This window comes from Maniola hyperantus, chromosome 10 (assembly GCF_902806685.2).
Source record: "Maniola hyperantus chromosome 10, iAphHyp1.2, whole genome shotgun sequence".
Taxonomy (NCBI): domain Eukaryota; kingdom Metazoa; phylum Arthropoda; class Insecta; order Lepidoptera; family Nymphalidae; genus Maniola; species Maniola hyperantus.
In genome coordinates this window covers 5,705,619-5,728,210 of record NC_048545.1, presented here as the reverse complement: position 1 = coordinate 5,728,210, position 22,592 = coordinate 5,705,619, and the positions used below count along the sequence as shown (strand labels likewise).

General features: G+C 37.3%; 1 protein-coding gene across 2 annotated transcripts in view; it reads left to right on the top strand.

The window, feature by feature from the left end:
* The window catches only part of Ubx (Ultrabithorax), a 201,335-nt gene that overhangs the window by 144,388 nt on the left and 34,355 nt on the right, over positions 1 to 22,592 (top strand). Inside the window, exon 2 of one of the 2 annotated variants that reach the window (XM_034972702.2) lies at positions 9,338 to 10,534. The exons of the other annotated variant lie outside the window; for it this stretch is intronic. Coding sequence (XP_034828593.1) covers positions 9,338 to 9,636 — 299 coding nt within the window. The 3' untranslated portion in view covers positions 9,637 to 10,534. The remainder of the gene's footprint in view (positions 1 to 9,337; positions 10,535 to 22,592) is intronic. 2 annotated transcript variants of the gene reach the window in all.

Below are 22,592 nucleotides of genomic sequence, written 5' to 3'. Positions count from 1 at the left end.
GGCTTGGTTGAAAAAACACTAACGTGCTGCTTCGATAATTTAATTTTTCTCGATTAAAGGTCTCAAAAGTAGGTAAGATGTCGCATATTTACTGATATTGCCTACGCTATTAATTTAATACTTAAGTATAAACCCTTGTCGATAAATTGCATTTTTTATAACTCGTAAAAAAGTTCGATGATAAGTTGCCATAATATTAAGAAAATAATAGGTAACAATATGTAGACATTCGAAGACCAATTTTTTTTCATTTAAAGAATATTAGTCAAGGTCCCGGGTTCGAATTCTGGCAGGGGAAATTTGGGATTTAATAATTTCTAAATTTTCTCTGGTCTCGTCTGGTGGGAGGCTTCAGCCGTGGCTAGTTATAATCCTACCGGCAAAGCCGTACCGCCAAGCGATTTAGCGTTCCGGTACGATGCCGTGTAGAAACCAAAGGGGTATGGGTTTAATTAAAACTGCCATACCCCTTCCAGGTTAGCCCGCTATCATCTTAGACTGCATCATCACTTACCACTAGGTGAGATTGCAGTCAAGGGCTAACTTGTATCAGAATAAAAAAATAAAAAAAAGGGTTTAATAAAAACTACCATACCCCTTCCAGGTTAGTTCGCTTCCATCTTAGACTGCATCATCACTTACCACTAGGTGAAATTGCAGTCAAGGGCTAATAGGCTAGGGGCTAAGGGCTAAATTTTAACATAATATGCACTTAGAAGTCTAGATACAAAATCCATATAAATATTCAAAGATTTCCGTCAACATTCCCTAGATTTTATTATACTTAGAAATTTATGATATATTTATGATTTGCAAACTAAACTCTGGCAGCATTCGGTCCTTACATAGCTGTGTCTTGATATCACGTCAGACAGTCCCGATTGCATCTCTGCATGGTAATTCAATTCTATCTTAAATCCGCCCGCTTGGCTTGGAGAGCCAGCTGCAGTGCGTATGTATCAGAACTTGAATACTTTGTTGAGAATGGTCAACAAAGTCCAGGCAATAAAAGAATACCTACGCAACCTACCTTATTATAAATGCGAAAGTGTGTTTGTTTGTTGGTTTGTCCCTCAATCACGTCGCAACGGTGCAACGGATTGACGTGATTTTTTGCAGCGGTATAGTCAAAGACCTGGAGAGTGACATATGCTACTTTTTATCATAGTTTTTTTTAGTTTTACCATTCTCTTATTTCAGAAGTTACAGGGGGGGGGTGATACCTACTTACGTTCTTCACTTTTGATGTATAGGTAGGTATACGTATAGATTCTATATATTTTATATCCAAGTAGGTAGGTATTTAATTTTAAAAGATTTCCGCTGATAACGTATACATCGAAAAATTTGTACCGACTTTAAATTAGCAACTTGTAAAAACATGTCACTTGAGTAAGCTTCTTAGTCATCCTTACTGTATGTCGTAATTTTTGTCCGCTTTCAGTGTACAGTTCAATACAATCGTTTTAAAATGGCTCCTTTACAAATCTGGGTAGGTACAGTTCACATAAAAAGTCGAAATATCTCACCTTATAAGTCTTTCACTCCTCTGTTTCATTTTCAAACTTTGAGCCAATTATACTTTGCCAGTTCAAGTGCAGGTACGCGAGTATGCGGCATCGAGCACTAATGCATTATTCATATTGTGTTTTTGAGATAACAAGCAGCCTCTTAAGTCGATACACATCTAGCGGACTGATTGGAACTCCGCTGAGAAGATAGCGGTAATGTTTCACCGGCATCTTGGAAAATCTATTATAATTAAAATGTACACACACCCGTTGCATTCTTGTGTCCACTTTTTATGATATGTCCTCATATGGCAACTTTGTCACTGAAGTTGAATTATTCAAAATGGCTAGCGATCTAAAAGCTCATGTGCACCTTGAAAGATGCTATTTTCATTTGTTATATGCAATTAATATATTTAAGTAATTTTGATAAAAACTATAAGGGTAGGATACTTTTAGTTACACCAACCTACTTATTTTAGACAATAACTGTAGTTTTTTTTCTGACTGTACCAATAAGCTTCTTTAATTACACTGCGTATCGGTACCGTAAATTCAAGTGAAGTTTTATTTTAATAATAATTGCTTTGTATATACAGGTTGATTTTAATTTAATATTTTTAAATTACGTCATTTGTCACTTCCGTGTAAATTATACATGCCTCTATTGTAATACTGAATAGGCAATGCAAATGAAAAAGAAAGACCACAATAAAACATTTTTTATTAAAAACCATTAAAATCTATTCCTAAGTAGGATAAAAGTCTACGTGAAAATCAAGTATTTTAAAAGGTATTAACACCAAAAACTACATAATATTATTATTGAAATCAATTACTTGAGTTTCTTTAAACACCACGCGCGGCCCCGAATAATCGTAGTAGTCTATGAGGAGTAGAAACAAAAATATTTTGAATACAACACATCCTGTATAAAAGTGTATATCTACATATAGATTGAAAAGAAGAGGCGCGGCGATCATGTGAACGTTATATACTCAGTAATCGCCGAGTTCGATTCCGGACCACCCAGGTAGCGTCAGTATGTAAACATCTGTATACCTACATGTAGCATGATAATGTAAAACACTGGTGTTCTACATAAACCTGATCGCACCCAGTCCCGTTGCGCCCAAACATTTTCATACAATCTTGTAATTTTCGATTCAAATTACCAATTTGCCTTGTATTGTCCAGGAAGTCTGGTCGACTTGAATGTGTAATAAGCGAAATTTGGAAAAGTGATCGGTCTGTCGATTATTGCAAATTACGTTTATCGAGGGTACCTACTGAGAAACAATGCTCTGTAGGTAGTTATTTACCTAAAGATGACTAACTGAAGTTGGTACATATTATCAGTGCTAAAGTTCGTGTACCTACTCATTCGATTCGTGATTTGACGGATCCGTCAAAATACAAATCGAATGATTGCACAAGCGTGTGTACGTTTTGTACGACGACGGCCACTTCGAGACGTATTTGCACGAATCACGAAAACGAACCGAATACGAATGAGTGCACAAACGCCCTTATTGTAAAGGCGTATGGTACTAACATAGGTAGTATTTTTGTAGATATGTGGGTAGGAAAAATATAGGTGACTCGCTGTCCCGAAATGAAAAAACAATAGATATCTACCATTTCTATTAACTTGAAATGAAAAAATCTGTGGTGGGTACGTAGAGCCGCTCTTCTATTAGAAATGTTTTCGGAAAAGTCTAATGAAAAAAACTCTCATAGATAAGCAAATTTTTATAATATTTGTTTAGGATCCGTGTAATCAGTAGCTAAGAAAGAATTTTCGAAAATTCTACCCCTGCGGTGGTAAAAAAGGGTTTGAAGTTTGTGTTGCCCACGCAGACGAAATCGCGGGCATAAACTAGTTGTGTCATAAAATCACAAAATAAGTCTCCGCTGCGCTCCGACAGGAGACCAATCCTTAATGTAAGTTTTATTAATCTGTCAATCAGTCCGTCAAACGAAACAGGTTTATTGGTTTAGTAAGTTCCTAGGCTCATACTTCAGCATTAGGAAAACAATTTCGAAGGCAATTACCTATTTAAGTAATTTATTCGACTGCAGATAATCGCGGCTTATCCAGCTGGTACCAGTTATAGACACATTAAACTGAAAGCTCATGCACTTAGCAATCGGACGCACTATTTTATCTTAATTCGTCTCATTAGACTCGCCCATTGAATACCTACTTAACATAGTTTATTAAAGGAATTGTTTCATCGAGCATTACGCTGATCTAATCAGTTTTATAATATCGACTGTTTCTGCCATTCTTGATTTTCTCAAGAGAGCGAGAGCATCAATAGGCGTATCAGTTAGAGTAGAAGTTTGCATAGAACTTTTTTACAGTCGTCTACACAATTTCATTTATTTATCAAAAAAAAAATTATTAAAAAGCAGGATGGGGTTAGTAGATTTAGAAAACTTCAAAAACGCAACTCATTCCTATAATAATAAATCTAAAAGTGTATAATGTCTGTCTGATATACCGTTCACGGCTCAGCTGCTAAGCCCATTTTGACAGCAACACTGACAGCTTGCATCCTGGAGACGGACATATAAGTTAGGTACTTTTTATCCCAAAACAAAGAGTTTCTATGGGATTTTTAAAAAACCAAAATCTACGCAGATGAACTCCGCTAGTTTTTAAATAAAAGCGAAACAGCTGATGGCTAGCCATCTGACTGTAATACTTTTAAAACCATGACAAGTCTATGGCCGTAAAATTCGTTCTACGCGTAACTAACAGCGGTAAAAAATCAATAGCTATTGTTTTGTCATTATCGCCTTAATAGTCCCGCAAGTGTAAATAACCACTTCCGGCGCCTTTCTCCGGCCACATGCTCGGGAAAGAAGCCCAACATTCGCAATCAAAAGCGGCCGATTCTGAACAACAGTCGTAAATCACATGAAAAGTTTTACGAATTAGGAACAATTAAAACATTGAAGCAAACAACAGTTGTTGCGAATGTCCCCCGCGATTGCGGGAGCATTGGAAATTACGGGCGGTTTACAGACTATAGATCTTAGTCCAAAATTCTTTACGACTAATATAACTTGCGCAATCCTTTTGTCGCCCGACGGGGTGACGGGGGGAAGTTGGACAAGTTTCTTTTGTTTGCAACACGTGTTGCAAAACGGGTTGGGCCTGACACTTGTTCGGAGAGAATCTTTGGAACGACTTGCGTCGATTTCCGTGGAAGCGTTGGCTTTCTTTTTACATTTCAAGTAGAATAACTTAGAAATGGGCTGACTTTGCAATTCATGCAACTCATTCGTAGTTTATAACAAAAGTAATTTACCTTTTCCTCTTATCTCACAATTGTCCTACTACTTATTATCGAAACGCATGGTTTTGGCAATCCATATGTGCTTCTACTCACAGTGATTTATCAGATCTAATCTGACTGTGTAAGGACACTTAAAATAAAGCTCTGGTGATCGTAAATCTGTATATTTATAAATAATGACTAACTTAGCCACCCGTAGTTACTCGTTCAAGTTTTCTAATTGTAGTCCTTCATTTTATTTTAAATGCCATACGCTTTTAATTATTTTAAAACACATCCATAAGAATATCAATAAGAATTTTTTACCATAAATCTCTTTTCTATAATATTTTTTTTTGTAAAATAAAATAATCAATATGTAGTGTACTTAATAGAGATAAAAAGTCTTATGGCAACATCTGCTGATGGTTTTTTATCAGCAGTAGTCAATATGGAAGGTAGTTTAAAAATATAGTGACACGAATGACACGAAGGGCGTTACCCTTGCAACGCGACTCCGGAACCCGATACGCAGATGACTCTCCAACTCCCAAGATTTGTGGTTTACGGAAACATTCGGCGTCATTATATACCTATTTGGGGACTCCACGACTTTTTTTGCTAGCCACGAATGACGCTTAATGAAGTCATTTCTGTCAGCTTTATTACTGTTGTGGCATACGCGAGATTTTGAGAAAAATTTACAAGGCGCAAATTGGCTCGGTAGCATTGGGCTTAATTAGGAGCATGTGGCGTGAAAAGAGTGTTTTTTTTATTTGTGTCCACAGCGAGTACAGATTATGTAGTTCTGTGTGTTTAAGCCGCTAATGAGGCTTGTAAGCATTTCGACTAGTGGTTGCAGCAGCGCCTCGATAGTGTCTGTCGAGTTAAAGTGATGCATGTAGGTATCTACCTCCGCAAATTAGTAAATGGATGTCTAAGAGAAGCTCAGTCCAAGACGAGCATTTGGTGACTCCTAGCAATTAGGTAAACCTCAGTTTTTCTCAAGTAGAGGTTGCTCAGAATGAGGCCTCCAATAGTTCACGATTGTACGCGGCAGAGAGTAATGTACATCGACCTTTAGAATGAGATAGCAGATTTGTAGAGCATTGTCTCTGTTGTTGAGACAAAACATCATATAGGTATGAGTCACAGAGACAACGCCCTACAAAGCCGAAATGTCATTCTAAAGGCCGGTGTACATTACTTTCTGCCGCGTACTGTAAGTGATTACTTAGTTAGGTTCCAAATATAAAAGTTTTTGAATACTTAGATGTTAAGTACATACCTAGGGAAAAAACTTATTCTAACGCAATAAAACAGGATTTGTTTAATCCCGTACATAGCATTCACGATACATAAAGGAAAGAAAAGGTTCTATTTACGGTACCCCCGGAGGCTTTTACGGCTCAGTCAATTAGCGTCACTCAATTAACCACTACTCCGGTACAAAGAAATTTTGTTAATTATTAAAAAGGTTGCACTCAAGTTCCGGACTTCTCTTAAATTACGGATAAGAAACGAGAAACCAATGGTCCGTGGAAATATAGATGTTATACTAAGAGAAATTAGAAGGCAGATACTAAATCTTCGTCGTTTAGGTCAGCATTATACACCTGTATACAGTAGTAGGTATACCTACTCGTATATACGTACGTACTTTGACGTAAGATTTTGTACGCCTTTATTACCTACCTGTTATCTCCCAACGCCACCATGATCCAAAGTTTTAGTCGCTGATCTTTCCTCCCTGTGTTGGGGACAATACGCAGACAAACTTTCAGCTTTTATAAGATTACGAAGGTCTGGCATGCGCTGGCTCTCTCTCTTACTGTCACGTCAGCCGAGGCGCATCCGTTACGCCCGGCGCGCGTCTGTCGCTTCGGCCGCGACCCACGGAAACTTACCTAGGTACCTTAAGAAGGAAAACAGAAAATCCACTCAGACAAAACCAGGGCGGGATACCTAGCTAGTTTTCATTATAAAATACAAAGTTGCCTATCGCGATTTTCACGCTCGCTTATCTCGTAAAATTAAATAAATCGTCCACTCCTAGGACTCCACTTGAACTGTTATTCAATAAAGAGCATAGATAACGCCGTACATGCGCCGTGGCTTTAAAAGCTGCCTCGATCTGAGTACTTGAGATAATTAAGCCATTAAAACGGTTGGCAACCCTTTTACACTGTGAGAAGCGGTCCGGAGGCTCGCTCCGAAATGCTTTTATTTTTGTATCAATTTTAAAAGCGATATGTTACTCGAGTGGGCTCCTTTACCAAGTTTGATTTGACATGTCTTATTTTTACATGACTAAATTATCTTCTTCTTCTCTATATATAAAAATGAATCGCTGAATGTGTTGCTAAGCGCAAATCGAGAACAGCTTAACCGATTTCGCTAATTCTTTTAGGTATATATTATATATATATTTAATAATATTCCTTGAATATTTTATAATATTCCTTGAAGTACGTGGATGGTTCTTAGTCTAGAGAAAAATTTAAAAAATTGCCCGAAACAGTCTAAAAACAACTTTTTTCTATATTCCCATACAAATATTTAATACCATACCATAAAGTTTAGGTTTTAGTGGAGGGGAAGGCTGACCCGGTTTCCCGAATAGCAGAATAAGTAAATTAAAAAAATTATTAAGAATCGACTGTTAGGCGGTACGAAGTTAGTATGCTATAGGTACGTTTTAAATACGAGTAACGTGTGTGAAATAAATCAGTAAAAATCTGAAAGCTTGTTAGCTTGAATTTTTACGGACTCTACACGCATAAGTATTTTACAAAATTTCATTCTAAATATCGATTATTATTTATAAATTATCGACTATCGTATTAGATGACGGACGACTATGGATAGACGTCAGCGTGAGTTTTTTTTTAAATGTGGGAACTTTTGATTTTTCGCGATACAAAGTGACCTATGTTCATCTCCAATATGCAAGCTATCTCTGCACCTATCTCAAATAGGTGTGGTCCAAAATTTCTTTCACGTGAAAATTATTTAAATAATCCCGTGGGGACTCTTTGATTTTACAAAAATAGCCTAAGTCCGTCGTTGAGGTGAAAGTTATCTCTGTACTGTACTTTTCGTCAGAATCGCTAAACGCGTGGCCCGTGAAAAGCTAGCAGACAGATAGAAACATTTTTACATTTATGCCTGATAAGTTTACCTACTTAAGTCTGGATGACGGGATCAGATAAACGAAAACTGTTAAAGGTGTCCTAAAGGCGTCTATAACTTAAAGGGTTAAATTAATTTAAGTTCATATTACACATAACGTGACTATAAAACTTACGAAAACATCACAAATTATATTTTTAAAGCAATGAAATTGAAGCTTGTGTTTGGTTAGTTATTCCACACAAAAAATACAAAATTATACGATAAGTACCTACTTATACTGAAAATGTTGTTACCAAAAACGTGTGGGTAGGACCTACAGGTAAATTATACATTTGAACATTTCCGAGAAGTAATTATAAATCATTATTATAAACGCCTTCCCGATTGGCCCTCAACCCGTTACGCAAGTTCCGAAGTATTTCTGAAGCGAAATAAAATTGAGCCCAGCATGGGTGCAAACCTATACATTAAGTGTTCGACGCATGCAATGGAGTCTTTGGGTACATAACCGCAATGCCAGGATAATGTGGTCAGGGCTACAACAAAAAAAGGAGACCGGAGCATTTTTGATTTACATATTTATATTTAAACATATTTAAATAACTGTGCTGCGGTTTTGGCAACTGAAGCATTCCTGCTTTAAGGTTGTTATTTTTGTAATTGGCAACCCTACACGTGATCGAATTTTCACGACTCGCGGCTATTGGCCTCGTATTCGGCTATCTCGTGAATCGATTTCTCGGTACCCAATTTGAAGGTCTCATGTAAAGGGGGCATTCGTTGTAGGTATATTAATTACGTTCATATCTTCCCACGATAGTTAGATATATAATAATTAACTTAATATCTTTCAAGTTTACTTGAGCAGTATAGTTTTTTTCAGATTTATTTTCTTCCGATTCATCTACATACTAACTTTTAATATTTTTAACTGACTTCCTTATTAGAGAAAAATGTGTTTGTATCAAAAGATTTGCATAAACTAATTGGCAGTGTATTGTCTATGTTTTATAATTAACTTTGCAATACCAATTCCCTTCGGCGTATAAAAGGCGTACCACGCCGTTCCATTTATCAGTATTGACAGTTGAACGAAATGAAGCTGTCGTCACGGGCAATTGTACCGTCATTTCAACTAAGCTGTGTAGACAACCACTCCCATTCAACGATCAAACGCTAAGCGAAGTTACTGAAACTTCTTTTTTCTCTGTTCAGTTGAAGTGTGCACTTAAAACTTGTATCTGGTATCCGTGGAGGGACGATGACCTTTTTACATGCAACGTTTATTAAATCCCTAAGTTAGTTAACCCTTCTCACTCTGAGAGGAGACCCGTGCTTTTGTAATGAGCCGGCGATGGGTTAATCATGATGATGTTTATTAAATTCAATTTTTTCTTGTTCCAGGAGCGAACGGCCTGAGAAGACGAGGGAGACAAACCTATACTAGATATCAAACGCTAGAGTTAGAGAAAGAGTTCCACACGAATCACTACCTTACGCGGAGGAGACGCATCGAAATGGCGCATGCGCTCTGTCTCACGGAAAGACAAATCAAAATATGGTTCCAAAATCGAAGGATGAAGTTAAAGAAAGAAATACAAGCGATAAAAGAGTTAAACGAGCAGGAGAAGCAGGCGCAGGCGCAGAAGGCGGCGGCGGCGGCGGCAGCCGCTGCGGCTGCGCAGGGCCACCCCGAGCACTAACTCGCGAGTGCGCACTGACCTGCGCGTGCGCACGTGCCCGTGCTCTACCAGTGATATACCTACGATCGCAGTCCGCCGAACATTCTTTAGCTTTGTGTTTGTAAATTGTTTGTAATTATTTTCGTTATTTAAGTGTTGTTCGATTGTTGTGATTATTTTTTTAATTAATTGTAAAGAATTAGACTCGTGTTTTCTAAGAACGAATGAACAATAAACTGTTTAATGTTAGAATAGAAACGGGTCGTATTATTTTGTGTTTCGGGTTTTGTTTTTGTTGATTTATTGAATTTTTTACATATTTTAATTCGCGCTTTCGTCGTAAATGTTCGCGTTTGGAAACCAGTGCAATTTTAGAAATCTCTTCCGTGTATCATAGTGTAGGTGTATCGTAGATGGTTTTTCGTGAGGGCTACCGTAGCTGTCGGCTCGGCGTCGGCGAGGAGGACTTTATTACGTTGTACAAATTTAATATGCCTACCAAAGAGACCCGGTCTCGTACCCTTATAGCTAAGTAAACAGTCATAAGTTAAATCGTTTATCCGCAACCCCGCGCGTCGGACTCGCGCCAAACAGAATAACCGCGCCATCTTATCCTTGAATACTCTCGCATAAGTATAGTGTAAACGTGGTCGTGTTCCTGCAGTTTTAATAGTCGGTGAAGTTTAACAAATTGCCATAAATATAAGTAGGTATTATTTAGCTAGTAGCCGTGTAAATAGTTAGAGTTACGTCTATGATAATGCAAGTGAGCGGTTTGCGATTGCGCCGGCGCCGTGGAATGGGCAGAAAAAGCTTCGAGGGAGTGCGGGCGAATTGTGGGGCGAGTGCGGGCGAGACCGGGGCGAGAGCGGGGCGGGTGGAGAGGGGAGCGGCGCCGCCGGCCACCGAACAGGACTAGGTGAGTTTTTGTCAAAGTCCGCGGCATTATTTATCGAGTGGAGACGGTTGCGAAAAACTGACTCGTCGTCACCAGTCGATGCGCGACGCCATTTTTGAAATCGCCCATGCGAGACCTCTACGGTATTGCTGTTTTGCAATGTTTTAATTTACTAAGCCGATTCGAAGTCTCCTTTGATCTTTCCCGACCGTCTTCGCTCCGCTATCGAAACGTGGGCGATGCTTCCCGGTAACTCAATTAAATTTTTAAGAGAGAATTTGACCGAGTCCTTACACAAAAATAATTACCATCAAAGTTATATAATATGAATATACTTAATAAAGCATCGTTCACGTATCCGTTTAATTGGCTGTTAACTTGTTTGACATTTAAACTTAATAATTAAAAAACGACACGGCTAAATCCAACGCTAGGTGTTAACGAAAACGAATAAGACCCGGCGCCATAAAAGGATTTTATTATTTTGTAAGTATGCATAATGACTTCATCGCCGTTGCTCGTTGAATGGTCGACGGGAACGTCTATTAATTAAATTGGCTATAGACTGTTTCATCTCTTATGCCGCATACGGTAACAAAACAGTCGGTGAGTCGCTAAAAACGGAATTCTTCATACCGTGCTCGCTGTACGGTCGGCAAAAGAAAACCCACGAATGCCTTTCACGTATTTGGTCATGTTATTGATGTTGAGAAATGCTAAATAACTTAGGTTGTTGGTGTCAAGTCGTAAAGTAGGTAGGGCTTAAAATAGCGTTTATAGAAACCTGCACCTATATAACCTGTAATAATATTAGGTATCACCTATGGCAGTGAAAGAATTTCATATTTTATTAAGGTAGGTACGGCCTCAAAAGCTACAGGAGGCGCAAGAGCGCCCGATGCGACTGAATCTTGCTGCTGCGGTTACACGCATTTTAAATAGGTTACAGAAAAAACTTTTAAAATGCTACAAGAAAAGTATTTTTGCTGTCTGTATTCCACCGCCATCTTCCCGTTCTTCGACCGAAATCAATTCGGCGATAACAGATAATTATTTTGCTCGATACGAAAAATTATTGGTTGTTGTGACGGCGACGTATCGCGAGCGGCGAATTTTTAAACGGCTTAATTTTTACATGGCATAAGTGAGGATGTTATGTAACTTGTATCTTGTTTCTTCAAGTACGTGGCTATACAATTACTTACATAGGTTCCTACTCTTCATTATGAGACTTCTTCTGCTTATAAACCTCGTAAGACAACATAGAAAAACTACCATTTTATCACATAATCATTCAATGTTTTAACTCTGTATGTAGATTCCTCACAATATATTGAGTTTTTCCTATACTACCCACGAAGTAAGCGGCGAGGTGGCGGCGAGAGAAGCGGGGACCCGTCTCAAACCATCGCCAGTCGCGTAGAATGCCAAACGTCGCTCTCAGCGGTAAGCTCGTGGGTAGGCTCTTTGCAAAGCGATAAGTTTTGTGAAGATTAATCATGTGTTTTTGGTAGGTAGTGTAGGGTACAGTACAAATGAACTCAACCGTTGATAAACTTAGGGACTTACATTATTGAAAAAATGTAATTTTAAATTACCTACTGGGTGATTTCTTATTGTTCTCTATTTTATTTTTAGTAGGTATGTAATTAAAGGATACTATGATGTGAACATAAAGGTCTCAACGGATAAGGGTTTTCGTTAATTACTTACGTCAATATTTTACGCAAATGAAACAATAATGAGCTCCGTAGTTAATGAGCGATTAAAGAGTAATGACTAGTTCCGCGCAATATTTCTCACTTAATTAGAACATACCAAAACGTTAACATTGAAAGACAGATGCGAATGGCAAAAAGCTAATATATATTGGTCGATAATTCGATCATTTCAGCTCCCGACGCAATGATAACGATATATCTTAACGAAGTGCCGCGCTAACATTTTTTCCTAAGCTCCCCGGAGCCATAACTTACTTTTTCAGCAATAATTATGATCATAATTTAACATAATCATCTTATATACTTTGCTCGATAGACCCATTTCGAACTTTTTTTTATTGATTAGGCTCAAGAGTTTCAAACCAGTTCTGTTACATTAAACATTGCTTTTATTGCGTTCCTTTAACCAGTTTTAGACACCTGTACCTGTAGTTACGCATTGAAAAATAATGTTAGGTAGTGTCCTATAGGTAAGTATATTATAGGCAGGAGCGTAGAAAATTGGCATAATAATATAATCGCCACGATTATAATATTGGAGCCGAGGCTTTTCGAGTTAATTAGACGAAAAGTTGAATAATGCATGACTTATTAATCGGTACACAGGGTTGGCGATTTTTATTTTTATTTGGCAAATTAATTGGTATGCAGCGGCGGTTTCTTATTAAAATATCGCAATTTTATATAGCTTCTGTGGACCTGTTTGGTGAAAATAAAAGGAGTGATGTACTTGGCGAGGTGCGGGCGGGGGTCTGCCCCATCGGCCGCCCGTCGATGATGCATATATCATTATGTACACGAAGGCCGGCCGGCAGCTGTGCAAGATGAGAGATCTTTCTTATGTAAAGTCACCACGACGCGCACCAACTCGCTTGCTTCTTATTTATTTCCGACTAGCTTATGCCCGCAACTTCATCCGCGTGGACTGCACCAAACCCCTATTTACCCCCTTAAAGGTTGAATTTTTTCTTAGCGGATGTCTATATCATAACAGCTATCTGTAGGTATGCCGAATTTCAGCCCGATCCGTCCAAAAGTTTGAGCTGTGCGTTGATAAATCACTCAATCAGTCAGTCCTTTTCCTTTTTTTCATTTTATATATAGGAGAAGTCAAAGTCAAAGTCAAACCATTTACTCGAAGTAAGTACTATTGTATGCTTCTTGATTGTCAGTGGTTGAATTTGTAAGAAGATTAAATGGTGTAAATAATTACGTAAACATATACCTAACCAAATTTACGAGGGCTCCAAACACGCCCAGGTCTGAGAAGAGCCCACTAGAAACTCAGCCAGATAATCTTTTTAATATTAGATTTACCTAGAGATTAGCTGATGCCCGCGACTTTGTCCCATCTTCTTAACTTTCCTTAAATCAGTTCAGCAGTTAAGTCATGAAAAAGTAGCAGACAGATACATACACTTTTGTATATATACTAACCTACCCAACAATAGCTTAGTAATGTCTTTATCGACGGTAGGTATATATTAAGTCAGATAACTTAGCGCTAGTCAACAATAAATTCACATATAGTTGTAACTCAATCGGATAGACAATGCGCGGACACATCTATACCTACTAATATTATAAAGAGGTAATGTCGTTAAGTTTGTTTGTAGGGGGTAATCTCTGGAACTACTGAACCGATTTTGAAAATTCTTTCACCAATAGAAAGCTACATTATTCCTGAGTGGCATAGGCTATATTATATACACGCGGGCGAAGCCGCGGGGATCACCTAGTAGATAATGAAGAGACAGACAAATATTAATTTTAACATATTTATTTATTAAGTAGGTAGGTATATAGTATGGAAGTACGGATATTTTAAAGTTGGCTTTAACCTACCTATTGTAGGAGCTACATTTTACAATTTTGCCAATTAAATAGGTAGGTAAATACTTTTTACGTGTGGTACGTACTTCCAGTATTTATGATCTCGATTACTATTTCTTCCGCCACCGCGCCCTGATTTACTAATGTGTAAGCAACATTGTATGTAATGGTTTTAACAAATTTAATTAACATGATTTATACGACTAAGTACTTATCAATGATTAAACTGCGGTTTTTATAAGCAAATCCTGCTTTTTAGGGTTCCGTACCTCAAAAGAAAAAACGGAACCCTTATAGGATCACTTTGTTGTCTGTCTGTCTGTCGGTCTGTCAAGAAACCTACAGGGTACTTCCCGTTGACCTAGAATCATGAAATTTGGCAGGTAGGTAGGTTTTATAGCAGACATTCGGGGAAAAATCTGAAAACCGTGAATTTGTAGTAATATCACACAAATAATTGTAGTCATGAACTAATAATTAGTATTTTCAATTTTCGAAGTAAGATAACCATTTCAAGTGGGGTATCATATGAAAGGTCTTGACCTGTACATTCTAAAACAGATTTTTATTTATTTTTATGCATCATAGTTTTTGAATTATCGTGCAAAATGTCGAAAAAATACGACTGTAGTACTTACCGAACCCTCGTTGTGCGAGCCTTACTGACACTTGGCTGGTTTTTTACCCGACTACGGCAAAGTCAAAAGGAAGGGTTAGGATTTTAGCAGTGTACGTATTTTGTAACAATACTCTCTCACTATAACTAGGCTCTGTAACAAGTGGTTAGCCGAAGCCGAAGTTTCTGTCAAATAATTTTCTAAATATACTAAATCCTAAATGAAAAAGTGTTTGTTTGTTGGTTTGTCCTATAATCACGCCTCATCAGTGACTTAATGTATGCATATAATGTAATATACCTATTCAAAGACCAGAGAGTGACATATATAATAAATATATAAAGGTATAGGTACCTACTTACTTTTATCTCGGGAAATCAAGGAACTAGGTACCACGGGATTTTTAAAAACCTAAATCCACCGTTAATCAGCTAATTTTATAAGTAGATATAGCAGTCGAAAAATAATATAACGGAGAAGCACAAAAATATACCTAAGTAGGTATGGATAGGTACCTACCCACTACCGGCAATAGAGGTCATCGACTGCCCATGTCAAGTTGCAGAATATGTAAGTTATAAGACTTTTAAGAATAGTTCGATAGCACATATTATTTACTAAAGTGTACCCAGGAACCGCATGCCATATAAAGCAGCGCCCGGTACACTCGTGTCGATAGTATCTCGTCACCCGGCGTGCCCCGAGAACATGTCCCGTAGGTTACTCACCGCTGAAGCCTTAATCGATAACGATTTATTTAATTAACTGTACACGAGCACAATTCTGCCTTCTAAGGTAATAGAATAATGCGCGAGGGAGAACGCTTTCTTATGAACCTTTGCTTTCACAAAGGGAAGGACTGGATAGGACATTGAAATGGTAATAGAGTGTTTAACGTGAAAAAAGGAGTTAAATTGTATTGGAATTTCCAATACACCGTCAAGCCGTTCCAATTTGATGAGATAAATGGCCAGTCTGATTTTATTTAGGTAAATAAACGATCTCGTCTTTAGGAAAGAAAGACTAGTTGACCCATACCTACCGGTTTCGCACCTATTCTAAAGAAAACCTTTCTTTGGAAATGTTCTGAATGCTAATAAAACTCGTGTTTAACTGCACTGAAAAGTTTGGGTACCTAACTACCAATTTTTTAAACGAAATCGAACCTGTCAATAATAGTAAAAAAAAGTTCGTCACTGGCAGCAAGCGAACCGTCAGAGCGTCGGGTGCGATCCCAGGAGACCCGGGTTCGAATCCTGCCGGTCCGCATTTTTTGATATGTATTTAAAACTACCATATGCCCGCGACTTTGTCCGCGTGGACTACTCAAGTTTCAAACCCCTGTTTCACCCCCTTAGGAGTTGAATTTTGAAAAATCCTTTCTTAGCGGATGCCTATACGTCATAATACCTATCTGCATGCAAAAATTCAGCCTGATCCGTTCAGTAGTTTGAGCTGTGCGTTGATAGATCAGTCAGTCAGTCACCTTTTCCTTTTATATATTTAGATTAAGATTATTTAGAAATTTCCATCAAGTGAAAGTGAAGTGAAGGTAAAACACAATAAAAGTTATAAAATATTTATAGGTAGGACTAGAGAGGTATTTAATAAAGTGTGTTTTCAAAACGATTGGTAACATAAGGAGCCCCTTAAAATCTACTTCGGTAATTTAATATTTGTGATAATTTTGTAGGAATTACCTACCTACTGTGACTTTATTTTATTTTATTAGTTAGGTACTGTTAAAAAACGTCAATTGTTTTTATATAGGTACCTTACTGAATCATTGGCATATAACACGTAGATACCTAGGTACATGTCCCATAAACATCCAATTTTACTACCGACACATATCATAAACCAAAAGTGCTTAACCGCCCCATCGAGTGTAATCGAGTTAACCCCTACAAAATCACGCAATAGCCAATGCGAAATATCGCTTTCCATGACAGCTATTAATTGTGACCGGCAATGAGCCTTCGCATACTTAAGGCCGTAAACAAACGCTATCTAACCGAACTGCCTACTTAATAGTCACTTTGCTATAATTGCTATAAGTCGATGTGCGAACGTCTACATAATTTGTTCGATAGATAATAGATACGTTTGTAGAACATTGTAGAGTACCAGCTATTTAATAATAAATCATCATCATCATCATGATCAACCCATCACCTGCTCACTACAGAGCGCGGGTCTCCTCTCAGAGTGAGAAGGGGTTTGGCCATAGTCTACCACGCTGGCCATGTGCGGATTGGTAGACTTCACACACCTTTGAGAACATTATTGAGAACTCTCAGGCATGCAGGTTTCCTCACGATGTTTTCCTTAACCGTTAAAGCAAGTGATATTTAATTAATTAAAACGCACATAATTCCGAAAAGTTAGAGGTGCGAGCCCGGGGTTGAACCCCCGACCTCCGATTAGAAGGCGGACGTCCTAACCACTAGGCTATCACTGCTAATAATAAATACGCAACTGTTATTACAATCTTCTATATGTACCTAATATGTAAAAGGAAAAGTTGACTGACTGATAGACTGATCTGTTAACACACAGCTCAAACTACTGGGCGGATCGGGCTGAAAGGCATGTAGATAGCTATTATGACGTAGACGTCCGTTAAAAAAGAATTTTTAAAAATTCATCCCGTAAGGGGGTAAAATAGGGGTTTGAAATTTGTGTAGTCCACGCGAACGAAAATGCGGGGATATGCTAGTAAGTACTTACATAAAACCAATGCTAATTTTAAAATGCAAAAGGGTCTATCAGCTGTCTGCTACCTTTTTACGAATTTGTTTCAAAGACAGCTTGCATCTAAGTAGGTACGGAGAGGGCTAGGTTTTGGCCCGGAAAATCAAAGAGTTCCCACGAGATTTTCCAAACCAAAATCTACGCGAACGAACTCTTCCTTTGACACATTAGACAGACAATGAAGAGTATCATATAAGGGTTCCTTTTTGGGTTCTCTACCTCAAAATAAAAAAAGGAACTCTTATAGGACCCACTTCGTTACCTATCTGTCTGTCGTGTCTGTCAAGAAACCTATACTACGGATACTACCCGTTGACCTAGAATCATGAAATTTGGGTGGTAGGTAGGTCTTATAGCACACGTAAAGGGAAAAATCCGAAAACCGTGAATTTGTGGTTACATCCTAGAAAAAAAATTAAATGTGTTCATGAACAAATAATTAGTATTTTCAACTTTCAAAATAAGATTACTATGCTTACTAAGTGAGCTGTCACATTATGAAAGGGGTTTACCCGTAGGTACATTAAAACAGATTTTTATTAAGTTTTATGCATCATGGTTTTTGATTTATTGTATAAAATGTTGAAAAAATACAACTAAGCAGTAGGTACGGAACGAGCTCGGCGCGCGAGTCTGACTCGCACTTGGCCGGTTTTTTCCTTGGTAGGTATGGAACCCTATAAAATACTAAATGTAAAAAATTATAAACCCGCAAAGTAAAAACCTGATTGATATTTTAGGTTCCATAAATTAGGATTAAACAAGTTGTCTCGCTGTTATCTCGTCACAGCGATACCTACCCGTGATTCAAACGTAATAAATCTTTTTCCGCTTTTATTTATAGGGCTTGCATATTTTACCTTTTATCATTTTGATTTTTAATACAGTCAATGTACAAAATGAGTTTTTTTTCAATGTTAAAATATTATTTGAGATTATTTTAAATGAGATGATACCTGTGACTTCGTCCGCGGAAACTCCATGAAAACTGTGTGATTTTTCCAGATAAAATGTAGCCTTCAAGTAATTTTATACTCTCCAGATCTTTAAGTAGGTACGTCTCTATGCTAAAAATCACGTCAATACATTACTCTATTTCATAACACAGTTTTTTTTTAATTATGTACAGGTACCTAGTTATAATAAATTTTGATTCGATCTAGAACCTTGCTAAAAAAACACTCGTTATTTTCTTTTTATCTTATCAGGTGCTGTTTATCAATTTTTTTCTCCTTGTAAGTAAAATATCAATATTAATTACCAATCCTAGCCCTGATTGAATGGTGCACAATGATCTCTTTTCCCAGCGGCGTTATGATCATAAGCTTTAACTGGTCTATAATACTATTTATTTATTTATTTATTATTATTTATTTATTATTTAATTAGAACGGCCATAAAGCCAATTACTTACACTAATTAAAATACGAGTACAAACTAACATAAACATACAAAAATTAACAACTTAAAATTATAAATTTTAAAAAGCAAAATTATACTAAGTATGTCACTAGAAGAATGTTAAGTATCTACTTATGCATGTGGAAGGGAAAAAGGGGAGATGGCGACCATAGAAAAGATGGATGGATTTCGTGAAAGACGATATGCGTGAAATGGGGTGGATAGTACGTTGACGAATGACAGAAGTGAGTGGAAGAAGAAAACATTTGTGCCGACCCCACGTAGCGTGGGATAAGGTAAGGAAGAAGAAGAATGCTAGGAGTACCTAAGTAATTGAATGAAGTTTTTAGGAAAGATAGATTGATACTCATATATTATATACAACCACCAATCACAATAAAGCTCAATACAAATAAGTGTTCGCTTGTACATAATAACAGGGTTTGCGTGTAGGTACTTATATGTAACCGTCATTTACAAGTTGACAGTCCTCCAGGGACTGTAGTAAAACTGACCAATAAAAGTTCATTATCTATCGCTTGTTCGCTTCCAACTTTCATTTTATTGGTTTATGACACCGAACCTCATAAACCCCGAGGTGTGGTTTGTGGTGGCGGGTGACAAATTATGTGCCGTTCGTTCACTTTTATGATTGCATTCCCAATAGTAATCAACTGGGAATAATTGTTTTGTTTATTCCTTTTGTAATATACCCAGGTCCTACATCACCTACCTACCTAGTTTTAACTAAAATCATCCATACTTATAGGTAATATTATGTGCAAGTTTTCATCTACCTATCTATCACATTTTCTCGGCTCTGATCTCTGAACTTTATTATAGATCCAAGGGTCTGGCGGAAATTTTGTGTAGGTAGGAGCTGGATAAAATTCAAAAGTCATCCTAACCTGTGTCAGGTATGATGAATGTCTGCCAGCTAGACCCACCTCAACATTTCTTATCGGGCCATCACTTAGCTATCTACCGTAGTAGGTAGGTAAAAGCTGTCAAGTAAAACTTTCATTGATTCTAGTAAAAACTCGCTTATTTTACGCGGTGTGACGTGCTTCGATCAATTTTGTGATGAGTAGTAGATAAAAGCTTATTAAAATATACCAAAATAATATCCTTTTAAAGGTACCTATCAGATACCTACGTCATACGTAGGCAAATGTGGGCTTTGCCAAACTTCGATACCTATATACATATTTTTTTTAAAACAAGTAGGTACCTAACTCACGGACTGACTATAATTAACGCCTAGCCTAAACCGTTGGACCAAGAAAGCTGTGCATAGAGGTTCCCTTTATAATGTAAACAAGGAACAAAGCTGGATTTTCCAAAAGTCCCACGAAAGTGAATACTTACTCTGTCTGCTAAAGCACGGGCTTCAAAAAGTTACAATTACTGGTAAAATCTGAAGGGCTGTAAAAAGTTTAATACACAGTTTTTAAGAGACATTTCGTAGGCGTGGCACCGTTTATGCTGAATGAAATATCGCTAATAAGCACGCTATACAGTGATAAAAAGGTAAATGGCAAAATGACATTTATGCCATATAAGTGCACTTAATTTTTATGTAAAAATTATTTACACCCATTCGGAAATGTTTGCTTTAAGGAAATCTTTAAGTATAGGTAGGTACAATTTGCGGGCTTCAAGCCAATCCGGATTATAATCTTACCTTTCAAGAGATACAAACAACTAATTACTAAATGCCTTTGTCGGTTAAATGGATGGGCCGTGAAAAGCTAACAGACTGTCACGCTCTCGCATTTATAAAAGTCCTACCTATGGATTTGAGGCTTTCTCTCGCTAGTACTGGAATCGAAAAGCATTTACATTTTTGTTGTTTACGCCTCTATGGTTTGTAGCCCACAAAATAATAATCCCTGTTTTGATATCTTCGACACTCCATAGCTCAATCTAACGCCCTAAAGCTGCGAAAGGCAGCGCAAATGAAATAATTTCTAGCGCATTTATAAAATGCAATATCCATTCAAGCTCATACGTGCTAAGCCTAGTAAATAGTTCACTATAATAAATCAACGGGACGCATGCGCTGTGTGCTACGCACTCAATTAACAACTGCGATTTCAATTAAAACGCCTCCGACAATTTACTGCTTTTCTAATTTATTCACTTTTGCCGTTGGACGCTCTCGATTGATCACGGTAGATTGGATACGCGCGTGAAGATGGTATTTGCTATTTACATACACCTTTACGATTACTTTTCTCTCGGAGGGAGTTAGACATAAGGCAAAATAGCAATTTTACTGTAGGAGCCTCTTATTGTACAGACCGATCAAGCGTATGTACCTACACAACAATTCATATGAAGACTAGCTTGGATTACACAAATTTCAAACCCCTATTTTACCCCAAAGTCCTTTCTTAGCGGATGTCTACTTTATAATAGCTATGGCAAATTCAGCCTAATCCGTCCAGTAGTTTGAGCTGTGCGTTGATAGATCAGTCAGTCAGCTTTTCCTTTTATAAATTTAGATTTTCTTTTACACTGCGGTAAGCTATATCAGTTCAAAAAGGAAATAGAAATTTCGCAAATGAATAAATAAAATAAAATAAATGTTACATGAAATAAATAGATAGGTATTTTAAATTAATCAAGCGAACCAAAACCGATGTTTCATGTGTCCGTATCTCATATTGTTAGGAACTTTTTCACTACTGAACACTAAACCATAATCTTGATAAGCTTTCAGAATTTACATTCTGAAGTATGGTGGAATATCATGGGATGTTTATACCTATCCCAGGGAAACAAAGAAATGAATAAAATCACAACACCTTAAGTCGTAGGTATGCTATAAAACATTTATTTACGTTTCATATCTACAAAGTTTAACCCTCACAATACAGATAACTAAAAACTCTATCAAACTGTAGCGACACGGACCGTCTAGTAAATAACGGTGGAAGGGTTAAGCCCTTCAACTTTTTCTCGGGCCCTACACGACCCCTATCCGTCTTCTCCGAAGATACGGCGTATATCTTTATTTATCATTCTTTATTGCCCGAAACACTGACTCGCGGTATTGTTCCTGTGAGATTAAAATAGAAGCCTATTGGATTTTATCTTTCTGATTAACCTTTAGTACAGAAAACTTATCTAATAGTACCTACATACTTCCTTTAGGTTAGTTTCTGATTACAAAAACTCTCATTGGAATGTTTTTCTTTTCGAATACTATAAGTACTAGCGATTTTTTAATTTTATTTTAATGCATGTGACTTCGTCTGCGTAGATTTAATTTTTCTTTTTAATCCCGTGAGAACGATTTTCTAGAACAATAAGTAGCCTATGCCCGTCCCCGTAAGGAAAAGAAAAGGAAAATCTGAAGCCATGGGTGTCAGAATAAGCTTCAAAAGCTCTTGTAAGTTTATTATAGGTAATAAAAATTCTTAGTAGATATCTATACCTATTTGATTTTATTTTTCTTTGTCAATTTTCCACAAATCCACACATTAGACCTATATTATTTCCTTCTAGGTTAAAAATCACAAAATTCACACACACAAAATTCCTGTGTCCAAAGCAAAGATATAAAAACGGAGTTTACGAAGTGTAAAAGGTGAGGTCTTATAAGAGTGGAAGAGTGATAAAGTAGAAATGTATAAAGGGGCACTATGAAAACTCACTCGGAACACGAACCGAACTCGTAGGTAGGAATAATTTGAAATTATTTTTTATCCGTAGGTACAGTTCAATACGTTCTCATAGAAGATTCTC